Genomic DNA, 20311 nt, shown 5'->3' on the forward strand with positions numbered 1-20311 from the left:
ATTCGTTTTTTAGTAACGACGAGGAACTATGATTATGATATCAGAAATTCTTGGATAAATGTTATTTTCCTCTTTGTGATTCTTTAATCTTTTTTGGTAAAATAATTTAACCTCATTGACTGAATAAAAGAAGCGAACCAGTTAAAAGATTCAACCGAACGAAAAACATAAAATCATTTTTTTTAATCTCATTGACTGAATAAAGCAAATGAACCGGTTTAGTAACCACTGGTTTGGTAACGACGAGGAACTCAAGCTTGTAGACTTATAGTGGTTTTTTTAGCCTTAGTGATTTTTGTGTGTGTGAATAGTGGTGATCACGACATGTATGATGTATGTGCCTTTCCTTGGAACTCAAGCTTGGATTAGATCTATTGATTATTCTCTCACTGATTACTGTAGAGTGGAGACCTTGGATGATAGGCGGTATGAGTTCTCTTGTTGTACTTGTATGAGCTCAGCAGATAAACTAGTACTACTTATGCTAAGAAGATGACATATGCTACTATCAAAGCAAGTTCATTATCTTTATATCCTCCCAAACGTTTTTTATCGTGGTTTTCACCTATATTTCTTAATTGAGTTGTGGGTTTGATTGTAGGGTGCATGGCACCCTCCAGCGTATAAACCAGAGTCATGTCATGTTCCAAAGGTGGATCAATAGGCATCCTCTTGAACTAGAAAATTATTATCAAAAGACTAAGCCCATACCAGCACTGAAAGCAACGTTACCGTTACTGAGACACACATGATATAACAATGCACCATAACCTAAAACTTGTCAAGATTCTAATACATAAACCATAACCAACGTCATGTTAAGTAACATCTGCACAACACATCAGGTATCATATAGTTCCTTTCAAGATATACATGGCAGAAGATCAACAAACAAAGAACAAAACGAAAGCTTGGCGAACAAGAAATAAAACCCTAATCTCTAACCCATGGAAGAGGGATCATACTTGGAACATACGCATACCCACAAACGAAGGCGCGAGAATAGTCACGCACGTAGTTTCGTTCCGTCACCTTCTTACTCTTCACCCCATCCTCATCAATCTCATAAAGAGTACAGCAACTACAAGCCTTATCAGTACCTTTTCCTTCAACTTCCACGCACCACACGATCACACTCTTAGGCTTCACAAAGCAGTACACAGGACGAGCAGCAGTTGCGTGGACCCGTAACGCCGGAAGATCAAGGCCGGACAAACTGAAATACTTGCTAAACGAGACATCACCATCACCCAACTTGCTCGAAACCCACACCTCAATCTTCCTTGACGCTGCGTCTTGCTGCAGCAACGACAAGCTATCTCCATTGAAACAAGACAAGTGACTATTATCACCGTAAGAGGGAGGACAGAAACATATGTCCTTGAACGTTTCATCCGAGAAATCGAAAACTCTAATGAACTTCTCATATTCTTTCCAACATCTATAAGCAACCCAATACATGTTACCCATCACAGACACACACTTCCTCGCAATCTCCACGTCGACATCAACCTTGCCGCCAACGGTTCTCCAAGAACTCGTCTCGAACTCGTAAACCTCAACCTCTGGCACGTCCTCGAAACCCTCGACCTCAAACGGACGAGACGTGAATCTCACGAGCTTGTAATTACCATCGCCGCTGTATCCAATCCCGTAGTAGTCACCACTCGTGATGCACCCCGTGGGCTGCTCGACCCATTTGATTTTATTCAAAAGAGGATTCCAAAGTGCGATGTTGGGGAGTATTGATCCGTCGCTTCTGCACTTCCAACCACGATGCGCAACCAGCATGAGTCCGTCGCAGTGAACCATGAGGGTGTAGACCAAAGTATTGATGTTATATGGATGTTGTAGTAGCTCGTTTGGGATTGGTGATGCTGCGCTTCTTCTGGTTATTGGATCCATGATCCGTACCTTGTCGAAGATTCTTATGAAGCGTTCTTGGGGACGTTCTTTGGAGCGTTGGAGGTGTTCGTTGATGAACCTTTTGTTGGTGATGAGAGCGTGCCATTTCTTGCACGTCGGTTTTGATCGGACGAGAGCTTCCGCCGGAGTCCGGTAAAAGATTTCTTGTATTATCTCCGGTGGCAGCAGCGGCAAGGACCATGAACGCCTTGGGGAAGCCATGAGCGCTCTGAGGAAGATTCGAGTCGTATCAGAGATTCTTGGATAAAAATTAAGAAGAGGGAAACGACTAAACAGTGTGGTTCTTTTTACCGTTAAATTCAACCGAAACGAACCAAAAACACGAACCGGTTTAGTAACCACCGTTTTTTGGATAATTATTCTTTTCCTCCCTGTGATTCTTTGATTTATTTTTATTTTTTTGTAAAATATTTTAACATCATTGACTGAATAAATCAAGCGTAACACTTAAAGATTCAACCTAACCAAAAACATGAAATCTTTGAATCTTAATGACTGAATAAAGCAGACGAACCGGTTTAGTAATCACCGTTTGGGTAACGACGGTTTAGTAACCACCGGTTTGGTAACAACGACGAACTCATCAAGCTTAGTGATTTTTTTTGTGTGGATAGTGGTGATCACGTCACAACATGTATGATGTATGTGCCTTTCCTTGGTGCTCAAGCTTGGATTAGATCTATTGATTATTCTCTCGTTGATTATTGAAGACCTTGGATGATAGGTGTATGAGTTCTCTTGTCGTATGAGCTCATAATATTCACTCTGTTTTGGCAGATACACTAACTAGTACTACTTATGCTAAAAATATGACCATAGGCATGCTACTACCAAAGCAAGTTCATCATTTTCTCTGACAAGAAAATTTATTATTCTATAAAAGCATGTGAGTATTATTTATGTGAAACATTTACTTATGAATTGAAAATGTGGTTACATTATGTAAAAATCTGATTGGCTAACCTAACATTCTGGCACTGAAATCTCTACGGCAAGAGTTTATTGGTTTGTTACCATTTGTCTTCTAATTTTTGCATGGCCTTTAAATTTTTTATTTTATAAATTACTTCACTTTAATTTTCTTAGATTCATATTACTCCAGTGATTATAAAAAAAAGATTCATATTACTCATAGTAAATAAATAAGACATGAATCATCTAATAGCAATTTTGTTAACTGTTAATTTGTATGTACGTATATATGTGTATGAATTCTCTTAAAAAATATCACATCAATCTTATTTTATATAGCAAATTATTCAAACATATATCGTATCGGCTCATCAGAAAACAACGAAGCCCATGCACTAGACGAAAACTATCCCACGAACGTGTTGCTTTACGGGTGAGACTAGGTTGCGTGATCAACAACACGTGGCCTAAATTAAACAGAGAATTTGGAGTATCCATGATTTAGATTTACACATTTCGATCAATATGTACGTTGAGATCTTACATCTTAACCGATTCGGTCGTTATATTTGATTATATTAGAGTGAGCATACAAAACAATTCGCGCACACAAAAAAAAATAAAAAAAAATCACAAACTGGTTCAAGAATCCACGACGATTAATCAAATCTTTCTGAGTGCGCTCATGGCTTCTTCTTCAAAGCGTTCGTGGTCGTTGTCTTCGCTGCCACCGGAGATAACACAAGAAATCTTTTACAAGACTCCGACGGATGCTCTCGTCCGATCAAAACCGACATGCAAGAAGTGGTACGCTCTCATAACCGACGAAACATTCATCTACGAACACTTGCGTCGCTCTCAAGAACGATTCATAAGAATCTTTGATGGTGTGGTACAAATCATGGATCCAGTACTGACCAGAGAACGCACAGCTTCGCCAATCCAAAACGTTCAACCTCCTCCATATGAGATTGATACTAGAGCTGTCAAATGGTCCGTCCATGGCCCAATTGGGCATGACCATTTGGACCATTTCAGTTTTGGGCAGTAATGGGTGGTCCATATTGGACAATGGTCCAACAAATGTCTAAGACCAATAGAGACCATGTCCAAATGGGCATGCCCATGGACACCCAATAATATTTATAATTATTTTTTAATTATTAGTTTAGATTTTATTTTTAAAATTTTGAAATTATGTTTACTTTCCAAAATTATAAAAGTAATTTTTTTCTTATCAAAACTGTAAAACTATGTTTTCCTCTCAAAATCGAAAAAGTTTCATTTTTCCGCAAAAACCGAAAAATCGCGTTTTTCTGCCAAAACCGATATTTTTTTATTTTTCCGTCAAAACCGAGAAATTACGTTTTTCTGCCAAAATCAAAAAAATTACGTTTTCCTGCCAAACCCGAGAAATTACATTTTCTCGCCAAAACCGAGAAATTGTGTTTTTTCCGCCAAAACCGAGAAATTGTGTTTTTTCGCCAAAACCAAGAAATTGCGTTTTTCCGCCAAAACCGGAAAATTGCGTTTTCTCGCCAAAACCGAGAAATTGCGTTTTCCCGCCAAAACCGAGAAATTGTGTTTTCCCGCCAAAACCGAGAAATTGTATTTTCCCGCCAAAATCTGAGAAATTACATTTTTCCGCCAAAACCGAAAAATTGTATTTTCCCGTCAAAATCCAAGAAATTGCGTTTTCCGCCAAAATCGAAAAATTGTGTGTTTCTCGCTAAAACCGCAAATTTGCATTTTCCCGCTAAAACCGAAAAATTATGTTTTTCCGCCAAAATCTGAGAAATTGCGTTTTCCCGCCAAAACCGAGAAATTGTGTGTGTTTCCGCCAAAACCGAAAAATTAAATTTTCTCGCCAAATTTATGAAATACATTTTTCCGTCAAAACTGTGAATTACGTTTTCCGTCAAAATCATTAATTTTTTATTTTAACGATAAAACTGTTTTTTTTTTTGGTTAAATTGTAAAGTTATGTTTTCTTTTATTAAACTCATGAAATTATATTTTAAGAAGCCCATGGACACCCATTGTCCATTTGGTCTTCGCCCAATTGGACCGTATACCAATTGGTCTTTTGTCCAGTTGGACCATTTATTAATTGGACATGTCCATAGCCCGCCCAAAATGAATTGGACTGGGCTAGCCCATGGTCAGCCCGCCCAGTTGACACCTCTAATTGATACTATGGTTCACTGCGATGGACTCATGCTGTGCAAGTGTGCCGATCACTTGAGATTCGCCAACCTAGCTCTTTGGAATCCCGCCACAAGGAAATTCAGATGGGTCGACCCCGTGGATGTTATCACGAATAGTGAGTACTACGGGATTGGATACAGCAACAGCAAGAAGAAGGCTCGTGACGACGGTTACAAGATCGTGCGGTTTACTTGTGGCCTTGAGGGTAATTACGAGATCAATGTAGTACCACATGTTGAGATTTACGAGTTCAAGACGAATGCTTGGAGAACTATTGGTATAAAGGTTGATGCTGATGTGAAGATTACGAGGAAATGTGTGGCTGTGATGGGTAACATGTATTGGATTGCTTATAGAGATCATGAAGAAGAAGATGAAGAAGAAGAAGAAGAAGATGAAGAAGAAGAAGAAGAATATGAGTTCATTCGGTGTTTCGATTTCTCGGATGAAACATTCAAGGACGTATGCTTCTGTCCAACCTCTTATGTTAATAGTCATTTATCTTGCTTCAATGGAGATAGCTTGTCTTTGCTACAACAAGGCAGATCATCAAGAAACATTGAGGTGTGGGTTTCAAGCAAGTTGGGTGATGGTGATGTCTCGTTTAGCAAATATTTCAGTTTGTCCGGTCCTGGTCTTCGGCCGGCGTTACAGGTCCGTGATGATGCTAGTCCTGTATACTGTTTTGTGAAGCCTAAGAGCAGGGGCGGTCCTGGGCACAGCGGACTGAAACACCGGCTTAGGGCCCCCAAAATTTTTAAAAAAATTTACATAAGAAGGGGCCCCTAAATTTGTAAAAAAATTTCTTTTTTTAAAACTCTTACTAAACTGTTTTAGGCCCCCAGCATCTCAGGGACGCCCCTGCCTAAGAGTGTCATCGTATGGTTCGTGGGAGTTGAAGGAAAAGGTGATAAGGTTCGTAATTGCCTTACGCTTTATGAGATTGATGAGGATGGGGTGAGAAATGAAAAGGTGACAGAACGTGACGACGTGCATGAATATTCTCGCGCCTTCGTTTGTGGCTATGTGTATGTTCCAAGTCTAGTCCCTCTTCCATGAATAAGAGATTAAGGTTTTGTTTTGTGTTCTAAGCTTTAGTTTCTGGTCTTTGTTTGTTGATCTTGTGCACTGTAAAGATGTTACTAATATTGGTTTTGGTTTTGCACTGTATTATAATTAAACTGATACAGTTGTAGTCTTAAATACTATAAACTTTTTTGTGCACCTTTACTTGTTTAATATGTACAAAGTAACTTATATATGTATATTCGTAGCTTATTAATAATCTGTACTCTTAACAGGTTGATAACGAAGTTGTCGTATGATTTCACAAGATAAGCACAATTTATGTTTATCATTAAGAGAAAAATCAAAAATGGGTGAAGATGATGATTCGTGTGGACCAAGTCTTTAGCTTGCCTTATTGGTAAAGTATCCTTCTGCAAGGAAACGTATATGTCACTCTTTTTGTGTTTTGTTTCACATTCCATATTCTATCATTAACTTTCTGTTTTCTGGATATAATAAGATACCTAACTAGAGATATACAATTCACCTAGTATAAAAAGGGAAATTCAATTCATTTTTGTAACAATTTTATTTTTATTTTTAAATTCTTTGATAATGCGTTGGATCGTTAAAAAAAAACAACTATAGGTTAAAACGACAGTGATTCCTTAACAAAACGACAAAAGTACGCAGTGTTTTCTAGGGCTTACTGCAAATGGAAAATGAAAAATTGAAAAAAATGGAATTGAAAATCAAAATCGGAATCGCAAAATCCGAAATAGCCGTCGAAAAAGAAACAAATTTCTTGCAATTGAAGTAACCTTTTACTCTTCTTCCTCTTAAAATCAAAACCCAACTCCTCTCTCTCTCTCTCCCTGTTCAGGTTTGGGGGAAAAGGTAGATTTTTTTTTTAAGGGTCTTTTTGCATTCGATGGGTCGCGAATCAGTGTCTGCTGTGTCTTCTCCGCCGACGACGACGGCCACTGCGGTGGCGACGGCGCTTGCTCCTGGGTTTCGATTTCATCCCACTGACGATGAGCTAGTGAGCTATTACTTGAAGCGGAAGGTTCTGGGTAAGCCTGTGCGGTTCGATGCGATTGGGGATGTGGATATCTACAAGCATGAGCCGTGGGACTTGGCAGGTTCGATGGGTTTCCTCTCGAAATGTCTCTTATGTTTTGCGTATTGTGTGATTTAGGGTTTTGTCTGTGAGACATTGGAGTTTGCTGGTTCTGATTTGGGATTTTTTAGTGGTCTTAGCGTCTTCTTACTTAGTTCAGGAGAAAGGTTTAGTTTTTTTTTGTGGGCTTTGATTCATTTTCTGTGAGAATTTTGTTGATGTTTTTCTCTGTTAGTACATTTTGCTATGTTTAGGCTGTAACACTGTGAAAAGTCTAGTTTTTTTTTCTTGCCGCTTGTGCTTCAGTTTGGTTTGCTTGTGTTTCAGGGAATGAAGTTTGTTGTTCTGTATTTGGTTATATGAAAGCTTTGAGTTTTAGCTTTATTAAGTCTGGTTTCATTTTTTGTCTTCTGGTGTGATGTATTTCCGATTCCTTGTGCTTGTGCTCCCGCTCTAGTTTGCTTGTGTATAAGGGCATAAAGTTTGTTGCTGCATGTCTTGGTATCTCAATTTTAGTGGTTATTATGTCTGGCTTTGATTTTATCTTCTGGTGTGTTGTGTGTGTTTCCATAAGAAGCATCTGACAAGCTGACTCAAGAGATGGTGTTTCAAGTGAAAAGTTTTTTTTTCCTTAAGAGTTTCTTGCCATCTTGTGCTTTAGTTTAGTTTGCTTGTATTTTTGGGAATGATGTTTGTTGTTCTGTGTTTGGTTATCTCAAGTTTTGAGCTTTAGTGTTAATAAGTCAAGTTTCAGTTTTTTCTGCCTTCTGGTGTGAACTTGTGCTTCCACATTAGTTTGCTTGTGTTTCAGCACATGAAGGTTATCGTTGTGTGTCTTGGAATCTCAAGTTCAGTGCTATTATGTCTGCTTGAATATCTCTTTTTCTTTGTTGTGTATGTTTCAGTGTTTTCGTGGTTGAAGACAAGGGACCAGGAATGGTACTTCTACTGCGCGTTAGACAAGAAGTACGGCAACGGCGCTAGGATGAACCGAGCAACCAACAAAGGCTACTGGAAAGCAACTGGTAAAGACAGAGAAATCCGCAGTGACGTTCAGATCCTCGGTATGAAAAAGACGCTCGTTTTCCACAGCGGGCGTGCTCCAGATGGGCTCCGAACCAACTGGGTCATGCACGAGTATCGCCTTGTGGACTATGAGACCGAAAACAATGGAAACCCGGTGGTATGCACATTTTTAAAAAGATTTTAACTTTTGAATAAGCTTTTATCTGAATACTGTCTAAGTAAGGGACCCTATCTCATCTCAATTGTTTGTTTGTTTGAATGCAGCAAGATGCATATGTGTTGTGCAGAATATTCCACAAGAATAACATTGGGCCACCATGTGGGAACAGATACGCGCCGTTCATGGAAGAGGAATGGGACGGTGATGGAGCAGCTCTGATTCCAGGAGTAAACGTTAGTGTCAGGGTAGAGCCACTGCCAGTAGCCAATGGAAACATTCAGATGGACCAGGTTTATATACTTCCTCCATAACCCCTAACCCGCTTAGTTTCATTTCAGTATTTGTTATATGCAAAAAGCTCTGTGTTGGAAGTGAATCACCTTCCCTTAATTTGCAATATATCATAATGTTTCTTATTTGCAAAAACTGTATGATGAAATGAAGCTGCTCTAGTCCTGTTTGGACTAATCATTAACCTCATTTTATTGTGGTAATCCAGTCAGAAAGCAAGGGACTCATTAACATCAACGAGCCACCAAGAGAGGCTACTCCAATGGATATCGAAGTTAATCATCAGGAGATTGCCCTCAAGCCGCATGAGAATAACAATGATGAAGATGAGAAAGCACTCAGACGTGAGAATGCAGATAAGGATGAGGGTCCTCCTGCCGTGTGCGTTCTCAACAAAGAAGCTCCGTTACCTCTCATCCAATACAAACGCAGACGCCAAAACGAGTCTAGCAACAACAACTCAAGCAGGACCGCAGAGGATTACTGTTCGTCCACAACAACAACCGTCGACAACACACCAACCTTAGTCTCATCGTCTACTACTGCTGCTGCCACCAACAGCGCCATCTCTGCATTGCTTGAGTTCTCTCTCATGGGTATCTCCAAGAAGAAAGAAAACCTTCTACGTCCTCACAAGGAAGCTACACTTGAGGAGAAGCTTAATGATCTCCAGAAGGAGAGTAAGCAGATGTCTGATGAGAGAAAAAGTTTCAAGCTCGAGATGATGGGTGCAGAGGCTATGATCAGTATTCTCCAGTCGAGGATCGATGCACTGCGCCAGGAGAACGATGAGCTGAAGAAGAACAACAACAGCGCCAATGGACACTAATTTTATTCTTCTTTGCCGTTTTAGCTGTTTAATTTCCGTAATATTAGGAGTTATCTATGTAGCTTCTTCAGATGGATTGAGAACTTTGTTAGGTGTTTATTTTTCTTTCTGATGTTTCTACATCTTTTGAGAACATTCTAAGGTTACTCCACTGTAATATACTATCATCTAGTCTTTTCAGTCAAGAACTCTTTTAATCTGTCTCAAGGAATGTTCAACCTCTCCATAGTAGGGAACTTCATTGGGTTTATATTTAGTGAGTCTGCATTGAGTTTATAATCGTACACATTTTGAATTATCATATGGTCTTCGTTGGGTTATATACTAAAATTTGAATGTTCTTCTCTTCTCCTCATAATTTTCAGATTATATTTTTCCTTGCTTTCTCTTTTGATTCGATATGAAAACTCTTTGCTGCATTAAGGAGAAAAATCCTCATTAATTTATAGACTAGGACTAGGTGGTGGTTGCCAGGGGTGGACTAGTACTTGGTCTGGCTAGCCATGGTGGTTCATTTTACTGTCTAGCTTTATATACTCTTTATCAACTTGTAGATTATCATAGTGAAAATGTATTTAGAAATGGTTGTAAAATCAAATTGGGTGGATTTTTTTCATTTTAGACCATGTCGTAGGGTATACGTATCCTGTCTATGTTTAACTTTTTTTTATCATTTATGAGTTTGTGTGCTCTAGCAGACTAGTAGTAGAATGAATGTACCATTTTTGTATGTGTGGAGCCTTGTTCTTCTCGTTTTTGATCTCTAGAGTTGAAAAAGAAAACACATTTAACTTTTTTTACCACAACGAAACGACGGCGTTTTATTCATTTTACTACATAATACGACAAAACTTGCTCAGTAAGATTTGATCGCTGGGGGTTTTATTACTGAACACACTTTAAAACAGAGAAAAAAAAAAGCAAAATTGGAATCGCAATCCGAAGAAGACAACTTGTTGTCTAGCCTTCTGGGAAACGCCAAAAAAAAAGAGGAAGAACAATTAATTTCTTGCAATTGAAGGTACCTTTAATCTTCGCCGTCTCTCTTTGGTTTCTTCTCCGTAAAATCCAAAACCCATCTCCCAACTTCCTTTGTCTGTTCGTCTTCTGAAGTCTGGAGAAAGAGAACAAACCCTAGTAACAAAGTTTGGTCTTTTGCTTTAATGGATCGCGGTTCTGTGGCTGCTGAGTCCTCGCCGTCTACAGCGACTGCGCCGAGTACTGCCGTGGCGGCGACGGCGCTTGCTCCCGGGTTCCGATTTCATCCCACTGACGAGGAACTCGTGAGCTATTACTTGAAGCGAAAGGTTCTGGGTAGACCAGTGCGGTTCGATGCGATTGGGGATGTCGATATCTACAAGTACGAGCCTTGGGACTTAGCAGGTTCGATGGGCTTCCTCTGTTTCTCTCACTGTCTCTTCGTTTCTTACAGACCTGTGTATTTGTTGATTCTGATTTGAGTGGCCATGGCTTCTTAGGTAACTCAATTCTGGGGAAAGAGTTAAGCTTTATGGGCTTTGATTCATTTTCTTGGGAATTTCGATGCAGATTTATCATTTGCTATGTTTAGGCTGTTACACTGTGAAAACAAAATTTCATCTTGTCGACTTTTAATTGGAAAAAATCTGTACTTTTTTTTGTTGCTATTTTGTGCTTGAGTTTTGTTTGCTTGTGTTGCAGGGAATGAAGTTTGTTGTTGTTGTTATGTGTTTGGTTACTTGAAGTTTTGAGTTTCATGTTATTAAATTCGGTTTCATTCTTTGTCTTTGTGTGTGTATCTGATTCCTTAAAAGGATTTTTTTGCTACCTTGTGCTTCCACATTAGTTTACTTGTGTTTCAGGATATGAAGTTTGTTGTTCTGTAGCCAACTCATGTTCTGTGTTTGGTTATCTCAGGACACATTGTTCTGTGTTTGGTTATCTCAAGTTTTCGCCTTCCTTAAGGAGTTCTTGGTAACTTGTGCTTCCACATTAGTTTACTTGTGTTCCAGGGAATGAAGTTTGGTGTTTTGTTTCTGGTTATATGTTTTTTTTTGGCTTTTTTGTATTTCCATTCCTTAAGGACTTCTTGCTGACTTTTGGTTCTACATTAGTTTGCTTGTCTTGGTATCTCAAGCTTATGCTGTTCTGATTCTCTTCTTCTGTGTTGTGTATGTTTCAGTGTTTGGTAAATTTGAAGTTTTGAGTTTGAGTGTTATGAAGTCCGGTTTCATTTAGTGCCTTGTGTATTTCCGATTCCTTATAGATTTCTTGCTAACTTGTGCTTCCACGTTAGTTTGCTTGTGTGTCGGACTATCTTGCTATCCTTATGTTTCAGTTTTGTTTGCTTGTGTTGCAGGGAATGAAGTTTGTTGTTTCTGTGTTTGGTTACTTGAAGTTTTTGAGTTTATTGTTTATTTAGTCCAGTTTCATTTCCTTTTTTGCCTTGAGTAGTTCCGATTAGTTTACCTTGAGTTTCACGACATAAATTTGCAGGGAATGAAGTTTGTTGTTTCTGTGTTTGGTTATGTGAAGTTTTGAGTTCTAGTCTTATGGTCCGGTTTCATGTTTTGCCTTGTGTAATTCCTCATTAGTTTGCTTTGTGTTTCAGGACATGAAGTTTGTTGTTGCGTGTCTTAAGTATCTCGAGCTTACTCCGGTTTAATTTTCCCTTCTTCCGTGTCGTGTGTTTCCAGTGTTTTCGAGGTTGAAGACAAGGGACCAAGAATGGTACTTCTACTGCGCGTTAGACAAGAAGTACGGCAACGGCGCTAGAATGAACCGATCCACCAACATAGGCTACTGGAAAGCCACCGGAAAAGACAGAGAGATCCGCCGCGCCGATCAGATCCTCGGTATGAAGAAGACGCTCGTTTTCCACAGCGGGCGTGCCCCGGATGGGCTCCGGACCAACTGGGTCATGCACGAGTATCGCCTTGTGGACTATGAAACCGAAAGCAACGGAAACTTGGTGGTATATAGTTTTATATCTGATACTGTTCCAAAAGAATCATCCTAAGTTAAACTTCCTTTTCTCATCTCAAGTCTTTGTTTGAATGCAGCAAGATGCATATGTGTTGGTCAAAGTGTTCCACAAGAAGAACATTGGACCACCAAGTGCGAACAGATATGCGCCGTTCATTGAAGAGGAGTGGGCTGATGATGGAGTAGTTAGAGTCAGGGCAGAGCCGTTACCAGTAGCCAATGGAAACAACCAGATGGGCGAGGTTTGTACTTCCTTCACTACCAAGAAGCTGCTTAGTTTCATATTTAGTACTCCCTCCATTCTTAAATATAAGATGTTTTAGGTCAAAACACATATTAGTAAAGTTACATTTTATCTAAAAAGTTTCATTAAAATTATAAATTAAAAACTTGTCAATCAGTTACAAAATAGACTAAAAAATCCGATTGGATATATAGTTTTTGATCAAATTAAAAAAATTACCTAGAAATATGAGCATCTTACATATTGAAATATAAAAAAAAATCTTTTAAACATCCTGTATTTTGGAACGGAGAGAGTATTTTTTGTATGCAAAAACTATGTGTTGAAACCATCTTTTAAATGGTTTCAGTGGGCTGAGTGAGTTAATTTGAACTTGACTAGTCTATTTATGAACAACTCTTACTACTTGAATGATACCTAAGTTCAAGTGTTAAAAATTTATCTGATGAATCATCTCTCTTGATTTGCAAAATATCAAATTTCTTTATGTAAAAACTTTTAGCTGAAGGGAAGCTTTGTCTGAGTACTGTTTTCAGTTGATGGCTGAGTTCGTAGAATCTGGACTACATGAGCCTGTAACCAACACTTGTAGATCTCTCACGTCTGAACATAGCATCCTTGTTTGAGAAGCACTTGCCACTTAACTTTGCATCATATGAAGTCATTTTATTTGATCGGTGAATGCTCTTATCAGAAGGACTTGTTGTGTTATTTACTACTAGGCTTAATCTGTAAATTTGACAAAAGCATTTGGTGTCAGATCTTTTGTGTGTTCACCTTCTTAAGTTCATATAACTTTGTGATTTTACTGTACCAGTCAGAAAGCAAGGAGCTTATTAACATCAACGAGACACCAAGAGAGGCTACTCCAATGGATATGGAAGTTAACCATCAGGAGAATGCTCTCAAGCCGCAGGAGAATAACAACAACAACAACAACCATTGTGATGAAGATGAGAAAGCACTCAAACGTGAGCACGCAGATGAGGTTGAGTGTCCTCCTCCTCCTCCGTTACCTCTCCTCCAATACAAACGCAGACGCCAAAACGAATCCAACAACAAAAACTCAAGCAGGACCACACCGGAGTCGTCCACAACAACAACCTTAATATCATCATCTGCTGCTGCCACCAGCACCGCCATCTCTGCATTGCTTGAGTTCTCCCTCATGGATATCTCCGAGAAGAAACCTCTTCACAAGGAAGGTTCTCCTCCTACTCCACTTCCATCTCCTGAAGAGAAGATGCTTAACGATCTACATAAGGAGATACACGAGATGTCTGTTGAGAGAGAGACTTTCAAGCTTGAGATGATGAGTGCAGAGGCTATGATCAGTATTCTCCAGTCCAGGATCGATGCACTGCGTCAGGAAAACGATGAGCTGAAGAAGAACAGCGACAAGGGACAAGGAACGCTCTAAAAAACATAACTCTAGGTTTCTTCTTCTTTGCATTTTAGCTTCTTACATTATGAGGTAGCTTCAGTAGAACGGATTGTGAACCGTGTGAATGGCTGTTGTAAAATTAGGATATTTTCCTTCTTTTTTTGGGGGGATGTTAATGCATCTTTCTTGACTCTCTTATCGGCTTTTAGCTTCTGGTGCTCTATCATAAAAATGGTGTATGTGGTTTTGATGCTGGTGAATAGGAATGGGAAGATACTGAACGACTTGAGAGGAGACATGACAAGACTTCAGCAAGGAATGAGACATATGCAGAGATGACTTCAGAAACTTGTAATGACTATGCAGTCTTAGCTGCAGCGTTTGGTTCAGACAAGAGGTCTCTGCAGCTTTAAACCGATCGATCATCCGGTGACCAAGGTTTTTTTTTATTTGTGCATACAGATTCACCATTTCATGATTAATATAACTAATATTGTGTTAAAAATTAGTTAATTACATACTTATGCATGGTTCATTGATCTATATAGAAATAGTAATAATATCTTCGACGAAGTTGTTTAGCTTTGCCTTGTGTGCTTTTGTTGGCAACATACACACTTGAGTTTTCCCATTGAATAACAGAATTAACTCAATCATGAAGAAGTAAAAGAGTAGCTTATGTTCAAAAGATAATTTTCTTGTTGGTTGCGTAATCATGGCTCCTACAACGAACCATATTTTTACTCTATTTAATTTCCTATTCAATTTTATTGGTCTAATAAATAAGCACATTAATTCCATTTTTGTCACATGGCCATATTCTCAATATTTAATTTTGTTGGTATGGTGAGTAATCTTGCCAGCAAGATAATTTCAAATTGTTGCTTCTCAAAGAAATTAATAAATTTAATTTTCTAAAGAGACACAACAGTCAACAGGCATATAACAATTCAATTTTTTATATAAAAATGCTAAAAAAAAAATTTTGTTCAAAAAAAGAAGAAGCTAAAATTATCTTTTAAAAACAAGTTAAAATTAATAGCCCTTTATTAAAAAAACAAGTGAAAAAATTCTCAACCTAACTCATTTTTAATCATTCAAGTAATCATGGCTTATTTATCATCGATCACTGTATTATATTATTGTCAAATTTACACAACAATTGTAATTTTTATAACAATCAATTTTTTTTACTACATATTATACTACATATGCATAATTTCCGGTCATCAAACAAATCATTTGGATTCATTTAATATTTTTTTTATTTTTTATATACAATGTTTAGAGATCGTAGAAAACTAAGCGATGAGTATCAACTTCGAACTTTGAAATATTTTCTGTGAAAAGAGACAATTCTTCGGGTTTATTACCAAGAGTTTGCTTCAACTTGTTCACTGGTTTGTCACCTTGTGTAGTAGTCTGTATGGGGTTAAAATGTGCAATCGAGACTATTTCGGTTCTTCTCGTTTGTGAAGATTAGTTTTCAAAGTTACAACATAAGGTGGCTAAATTTTAGCTGTCAGACTTTGTCTTACATGCTTCTTCGACGCATTCAAGATTTGTTTTGAATTCGCTGACATCTTTTGACGAAGAATTATCATGTTTAATCTTAATTATTGTTGTAGTTTATGTTTATTTTCCAAGAGAATGTTTAATTTCCTCTTACTATACTATTGTAGTTCTTCAATGATTTAATGAAAGAAAGTTTGTGTTAAAAAAACTTTGAAATATTTAGAATATCTTCTATAGTATTATACAAAAATGAATTGCAGTATCCACAGATCCCAAAGTTGCGTCCGTCGCTCTACCGGCCCGTCAAAATGTCAGAAACAAGCATGAATTTCTGATAAAACGAATTTGATAAAAATATAACTGCGTTAATTAACATGTGCATGCTTATTTTACATTACTTCAAAATAGATATTTGCATTTATCAAGGCTTCATTATCTCTGCGTTATTGCTTTCACAACTTTGGTCACGCAACTGATACATCTTCGACCAAATTAGCACCTAATACTTTTAAACGCTAATTGCATTTTTGGTAACATAATTAGCTGATATAACTAACAATAGTAATGAGAATGACATTTTGCAGTTCAACTTGAATTATTTGTATCTTGTTCAACTGAATTCAGTTTGTGGAAGCGCACCGTTATAATTAACCAAACAATAATAATAATTTATGTATGTAATATTGAAAAACATGACAAATGTGTATAATAGCTTACAAAAATATATCAATCTGTATGAAAATAAAAAAAGAAACAGCATCTAAGGCTTCATAAAGAACTATACCAGAGTATAAAATTTGTTTCATTTTTTCTTACAAAACTTTTGGTTCATTGAATTTCCTTAGCTGGTTGAATAAATGCAATAATTTCATATTTACACGAACATGTACCACATGTACGTATATAAGTCATGAAGCAATACTTGCTTTGTTTCCTTGACGCTGGATGATAAAGAAGTCGATCTTGTCGCTTATATATGACATAAATATCCCAATTATTATTAGAAAACTTCGCAACTTAAAAAAAAAACTTGGCAATTGGAATTAAATTTTCATTTATTACAGAATTTACAACATCAACCCCTCGATACAAAATCAATACGACCTTACTTGAACATGATCTGTTCTATAAGCTCGCACCTCTTCCTTGATTTCTTTCATTTAAAAAAATGAAAATAATATGCGGTCGCAGAAAATTATCCATCCATTTTATATAAACACTAGGTTAAGACCCGCGCATTGCGCGGGATAAACATTATATATATAAATTATTTTATATATTATATGTTTATAACATATTATGAAATAATAAATATATATTGAATAATTAAGAAGTCATTATCTACTACTTATATAATTAAATTGGTACGAACATATAAATAAATTTTATAAATCAAAAAAATATTTTTTTCTATTTGAAATGATATATAATTAAATTTAAATGATAGTAACATATATGGGGTATATTTTAATATTAATATTTATTAGATGATGCTTTTTGCTCATATTTTTTTATCATTTGTATATGTTATAGCAAAAAGTCTAAATTAGTGATAACAAAATTTTCACTGTGGAATTAATGGTGTAAGTAATTTATAGTATTTAAAAAATTAAGTTGTCAATATTTTCAATTTTTTTATCAAAAATGTTCAAAGTAAATTTCAAAATTAAGATATTTATGTATTTTTATATGGCATATAGTTTAATTTAAAATGATACATATATTTATATATCTTTTATTTTTGATACTTATTAAATGAGACTTTCAACTTATATTATTTTTTAATTATTTGTATCATGTCATAATAAAAGTTTTAAATCATAGATCACAAAATTTGAATGTGAAACTTTTAACAGTTTTAGTAATTTATACTCGTTTTTCAAAATTAAAAATATAATATATAAATAAGTTTTTTTAATTTTTATTATATGGTTACTATGATTGTTTAATTTATTTTAATAGCTTAAAATTAAACAAATATAATTATAATACACAATTATGTTATCAAATCTTTATTATTCAAAATCATTAATTGTCATATATACTTTAGCAACATTAGGCAATTTCGTTATTTTATTTAAGGAAATAATGAAGCACATTAATAATGTATTTATTGTGGTTTAATAAAAAGTTTATTATATATTTAGATGGACCAACATATTTCTCTAAGGATTCTAAGAATCATTCTAGTGATGACACCTGGCTACAAAAAAATGTTGTAATGCTTCTCAAATAATATATAGGGGATATTAAACTTTAAACCTTATACTTGATTATAAAGTTCACAGTATTTCCAGTAAAACTGTAAAAATCAGTGTAAATCTTGAACTAAAGGCTCATCTTCGCGGACAATGAGGATAACGTCTCCGCCTTTTCGCCGTGTCACTATAAACGGATGTGAAGAAACGGTCAATCTCTTCCCGGTTCGTGATAATCTCACAAGTCGACACTAAGAGCTTCCTCTTACACGATCTGATCATCATAGCCGCCGACGGTTCTGACGGCGGTGGACGAGGTTTTCTTGGCGGGGAAGGTGGAGAATCAAGAACGGAGGGAATCTTGTGTTCTTCAGATGTGGGTGTGCTGCAGCTAATGCCATCTTCGTTTTCTTCATCGCCATCGTTTATGTTTCTAGAGGTTTTGGATGGGATTTTAATGGTTGTTGGGATATTGACTTTGGACAGATCTTGTAATAAATCAAGATCCATATCTATAGATGTGTGTGTGTTCTTGTTTGCTGTGGAAGTTTATTTTTGTGGAAAACTTGTTGGAGAAGAGAGGTTGAGAGAGGTTTGTTATATGTGTTTATGTCTTTACATACACGTATACCGAACACACAAAGTCACATGTGGTTTACCATTTTGATAGGGTTTACATAATTTTATTATGTAACTGAATATGTGGAGAGAAACTATCTCTCCTCTAAAAATATCTCAAACGAGAACCCATCTCTTTCTCATCTGGTTATTTATTAGAACATTTCTTGTGCCGTGCTGCTGAATCTTTGGGCCGTGGGCAGTTAAGTAAGTTCCGAAGCCATAAAACATAAAATTTGGTTAAATACATATGTCTTGTGCCTATTACAACCTATAGACATGGGGCATGTGTTCAGATTTAAACACTAGTCCATGCATGGAGCATCATTATATTTTGTGTTTACTAAATTAAATGTCAAACATGAGAGGTTGTATAAGACAATGTGATCTGTATACAGGATGGACCAAGACGTTTTACATGCCGATTTTAATAATGTTTAAATATAAGCCCTTACCATGCCATATAACCAATTATTATAGGCTGTAACATGGGTTTACTAGAATCAGTAGAATGCTAGTTGCAAAAGCTGTGTATATAAGTAAATATATATATATATTTGGATATATCGAGTGCATGTGGTGATGATATAGAGTAGATCTGTGGAAGTGAGTCAGTAGGAACATCCAAATAAAAAAAAGTACAAAACTGGAAAGATCTATATGATCTCTCGCAGGAGATCTCGATCTATATTGCCTTTGCTTTATTTACTTTGTTTTTGTCAACCTTTTGTCTCTTGTTTTTACCATTTTAAACTATGCTTGGTTACTCTAAACATTTTTTTTTTGTCTGTATATCTAGACATTGACACGTTTTCTGGTTTGGCCTAGGTACAAAGCAAGGGTCGGACAAAAATATTAAAGATGTATGGGCAATTAGGATAAGCCAATGTTTCTTGTGAGGCTAAGAAACCATACAATCACACAATCAAACAAAATGTAGCATTTAGATTCTATCAATTATACCCGATGTTGAAGTTTAGGTGGTCCAACTCCGGGCCTCCGGCTGTTTGATTTGGTCAAACGGGAACCGTCTAAAATCAAATCAAATAAATTTCTTAAGCCGACGATACAGAGAAAAGAAATGTAAAATGAAATCACAGTTTAATCGATTCAAAGTAGATCTTTGTTTTAATTGGTTTCAACATATATTTCCTATAAATGGAAAAATTCACGAACCAAAAGAGGATCAGATATTGAAGACTCATAGATCTATAGTACTTTGGTTGATCGATTAAAAGTTCTACACTTAAGACAAATATTGTTTGATTCATTATATTAAAATTTCTACAAGTTGAGTTGGAGGAAAGATTCTCACATATATTTTCAAATTTCAAGGTATGAAACCTTAAAAAGAAATTCAAGGTATGAAACACGATGGCCCTACATTACAGGGTGATAACTGATAACAAATAGTGTACATCGTACGTAGACATACGAATTGTGCACTATTGCATGTGGTTCACAAAGAAAACAAAACCTAATTGATTAAAATAAGTTCTTATATTCGGTAAATCCATATACCCGATCAAATCCACATAGGATTCCAAAAAATATTTCTGTTCTTTTATCGAATGCTTTTGGAAGTTTTAATTATAAGAAATTTATACAGTAAATTTGTACACCAACAAAGAAGAAGACAAATAATCATGTGTCTCATATTAGAATCACATGCAATAAAAAAATATTAAGTAAATGTACAGTGTAGACAAAGAAAGCAAGTGAAACGTAACGTGCATGGCTTCCAGACCATGAAGAAGCCATGAACTCATTCCTGTATTTTTTGTTATTTACTCTTATATATTTGGATATTTCGCAATAACAAATTCAAATACCACAAAATTCAAAGGACTATACCAATAGACAACAAAAGTTAAGGAGCATATGATTAGGGACCGGTACATCATATGT

At 36.4% G+C, this 20311-nt stretch overlaps 5 protein-coding genes across 8 annotated transcripts; 3 read left to right on the top strand and 2 right to left on the bottom strand.

Moving 5' to 3' along the window:
• Window positions 1-69: 69 nt before the first annotated feature.
• Window positions 70-5308, bottom strand: LOC103859343 (F-box protein At3g08750-like). Its single transcript, XM_018657989.2, has 2 exons — window positions 2441-5308; window positions 70-2134 (listed from the first exon to the last, which is right to left on the bottom strand). Exon 2 carries the CDS (start codon window positions 2125-2127, stop codon window positions 934-936), a length of 1194 nt encoding a protein of 397 aa, XP_018513505.1. The 5' UTR covers window positions 2128-2134; window positions 2441-5308; the 3' UTR covers window positions 70-933.
• Window positions 5035-6105, top strand: LOC103860148 (putative F-box only protein 15). The gene is made up of 3 exons (XM_009137746.1): window positions 5035-5384; window positions 5568-5721; window positions 5884-6105. The coding sequence occupies exons 1-3, from the start codon at window positions 5035-5037 to the stop codon at window positions 6103-6105; spliced, it is 726 nt and encodes a 241-aa protein (XP_009135994.1).
• On the top strand, window positions 5460-9687 carry LOC103859348 (NAC domain containing protein 50). The gene is made up of 4 exons (XM_009136863.3): window positions 5460-7196; window positions 8080-8357; window positions 8465-8650; window positions 8860-9687. The coding sequence occupies exons 1-4, from the start codon at window positions 6986-6988 to the stop codon at window positions 9478-9480; spliced, it is 1296 nt and encodes a 431-aa protein (XP_009135111.1). The 5' UTR covers window positions 5460-6985; the 3' UTR covers window positions 9481-9687.
• A 241-nt stretch (window positions 9688-9928) lies between these two features.
• LOC103859349 (NAC domain containing protein 50) lies at window positions 9929-14662 on the top strand. 3 transcript variants are annotated; one of them, XM_009136865.3, is made up of 5 exons: window positions 9929-10863; window positions 12156-12433; window positions 12522-12686; window positions 13506-14123; window positions 14336-14662. In XM_009136865.3, exons 1-4 carry the CDS (start codon window positions 10644-10646, stop codon window positions 14106-14108), a joined length of 1266 nt encoding a protein of 421 aa, XP_009135113.1. In that variant the 5' UTR covers window positions 9929-10643; the 3' UTR covers window positions 14109-14123; window positions 14336-14662. The 3 variants fall into 3 exon arrangements, with proteins under 3 accessions (XP_009135113.1, XP_033142272.1, XP_033142273.1); XM_033286381.1 differs by having other exon boundaries at window positions 9929-10501; window positions 10594-10863; window positions 13506-14645; XM_033286382.1 differs by having other exon boundaries at window positions 10628-10863; window positions 12071-12433; window positions 13506-14656.
• Window positions 14663-16604: 1942 nt separating this feature from the next.
• LOC103859350 (cyclin-dependent protein kinase inhibitor SMR1-like) lies at window positions 16605-18459 on the bottom strand. 2 transcript variants are annotated; one of them, XM_009136867.3, is made up of 2 exons: window positions 17835-18457; window positions 16605-16806 (listed from the first exon to the last, which is right to left on the bottom strand). In XM_009136867.3, the coding sequence occupies exon 1, from the start codon at window positions 18293-18295 to the stop codon at window positions 17924-17926; it is 372 nt and encodes a 123-aa protein (XP_009135115.1). In that variant the 5' UTR covers window positions 18296-18457; the 3' UTR covers window positions 16605-16806; window positions 17835-17923. The 2 variants fall into 2 exon arrangements, with proteins under 2 accessions (XP_009135115.1, XP_033142282.1); XM_033286391.1 differs by lacking the exon at window positions 16605-16806 and adding an exon at window positions 17464-17518 and having other exon boundaries at window positions 17865-18459.
• Window positions 18460-20311: the final 1852 nt, after the last annotated feature.

This window comes from Brassica rapa, chromosome A03 (genome assembly GCF_000309985.2).
Source record: "Brassica rapa cultivar Chiifu-401-42 chromosome A03, CAAS_Brap_v3.01, whole genome shotgun sequence".
In the NCBI taxonomy this organism is placed as follows: Eukaryota; Viridiplantae; Streptophyta; class Magnoliopsida; order Brassicales; family Brassicaceae; genus Brassica; species Brassica rapa.

Excerpts from the sequence above, each read along its gene's own strand:
- LOC103859348 (XM_009136863.3), top strand. The coding sequence starts at position 6,986 with ATGGGTCGCGAATCAGTGTCTGCTGTGTCTTCTCCGCCGACGACGACG. Across the intron at positions 7,197-8,079 it reads TGAGCCGTGGGACTTGGCAG|TGTTTTCGTGGTTGAAGACA; the intron begins GTTCGATGGGTT and ends TGTATGTTTCAG. Across the intron at positions 8,651-8,859 it reads GAAACATTCAGATGGACCAG|TCAGAAAGCAAGGGACTCAT; the intron begins GTTTATATACTT and ends GTGGTAATCCAG.
- LOC103859343 (XM_018657989.2), bottom strand. The coding sequence starts at position 2,127 with ATGGCTTCCCCAAGGCGTTCATGGTCCTTGCCGCTGCTGCCACCGGAG.
- LOC103859350 (XM_009136867.3), bottom strand. The coding sequence starts at position 18,295 with ATGGATCTTGATTTATTACAAGATCTGTCCAAAGTCAATATCCCAACA.
- LOC103860148 (XM_009137746.1), top strand. The coding sequence starts at position 5,035 with ATGGTTCACTGCGATGGACTCATGCTGTGCAAGTGTGCCGATCACTTG. Across the intron at positions 5,385-5,567 it reads GTGGCTGTGATGGGTAACAT|CTTGTCTTTGCTACAACAAG; the intron begins GTATTGGATTGC and ends CAATGGAGATAG. Across the intron at positions 5,722-5,883 it reads TCCGTGATGATGCTAGTCCT|GCCCCCAGCATCTCAGGGAC; the intron begins GTATACTGTTTT and ends AAACTGTTTTAG.
- LOC103859349 (XM_009136865.3), top strand. The coding sequence starts at position 10,644 with ATGGATCGCGGTTCTGTGGCTGCTGAGTCCTCGCCGTCTACAGCGACT. Across the intron at positions 10,864-12,155 it reads CGAGCCTTGGGACTTAGCAG|TGTTTTCGAGGTTGAAGACA; the intron begins GTTCGATGGGCT and ends GTGTGTTTCCAG. Across the intron at positions 12,434-12,521 it reads AAAGCAACGGAAACTTGGTG|CAAGATGCATATGTGTTGGT; the intron begins GTATATAGTTTT and ends GTTTGAATGCAG.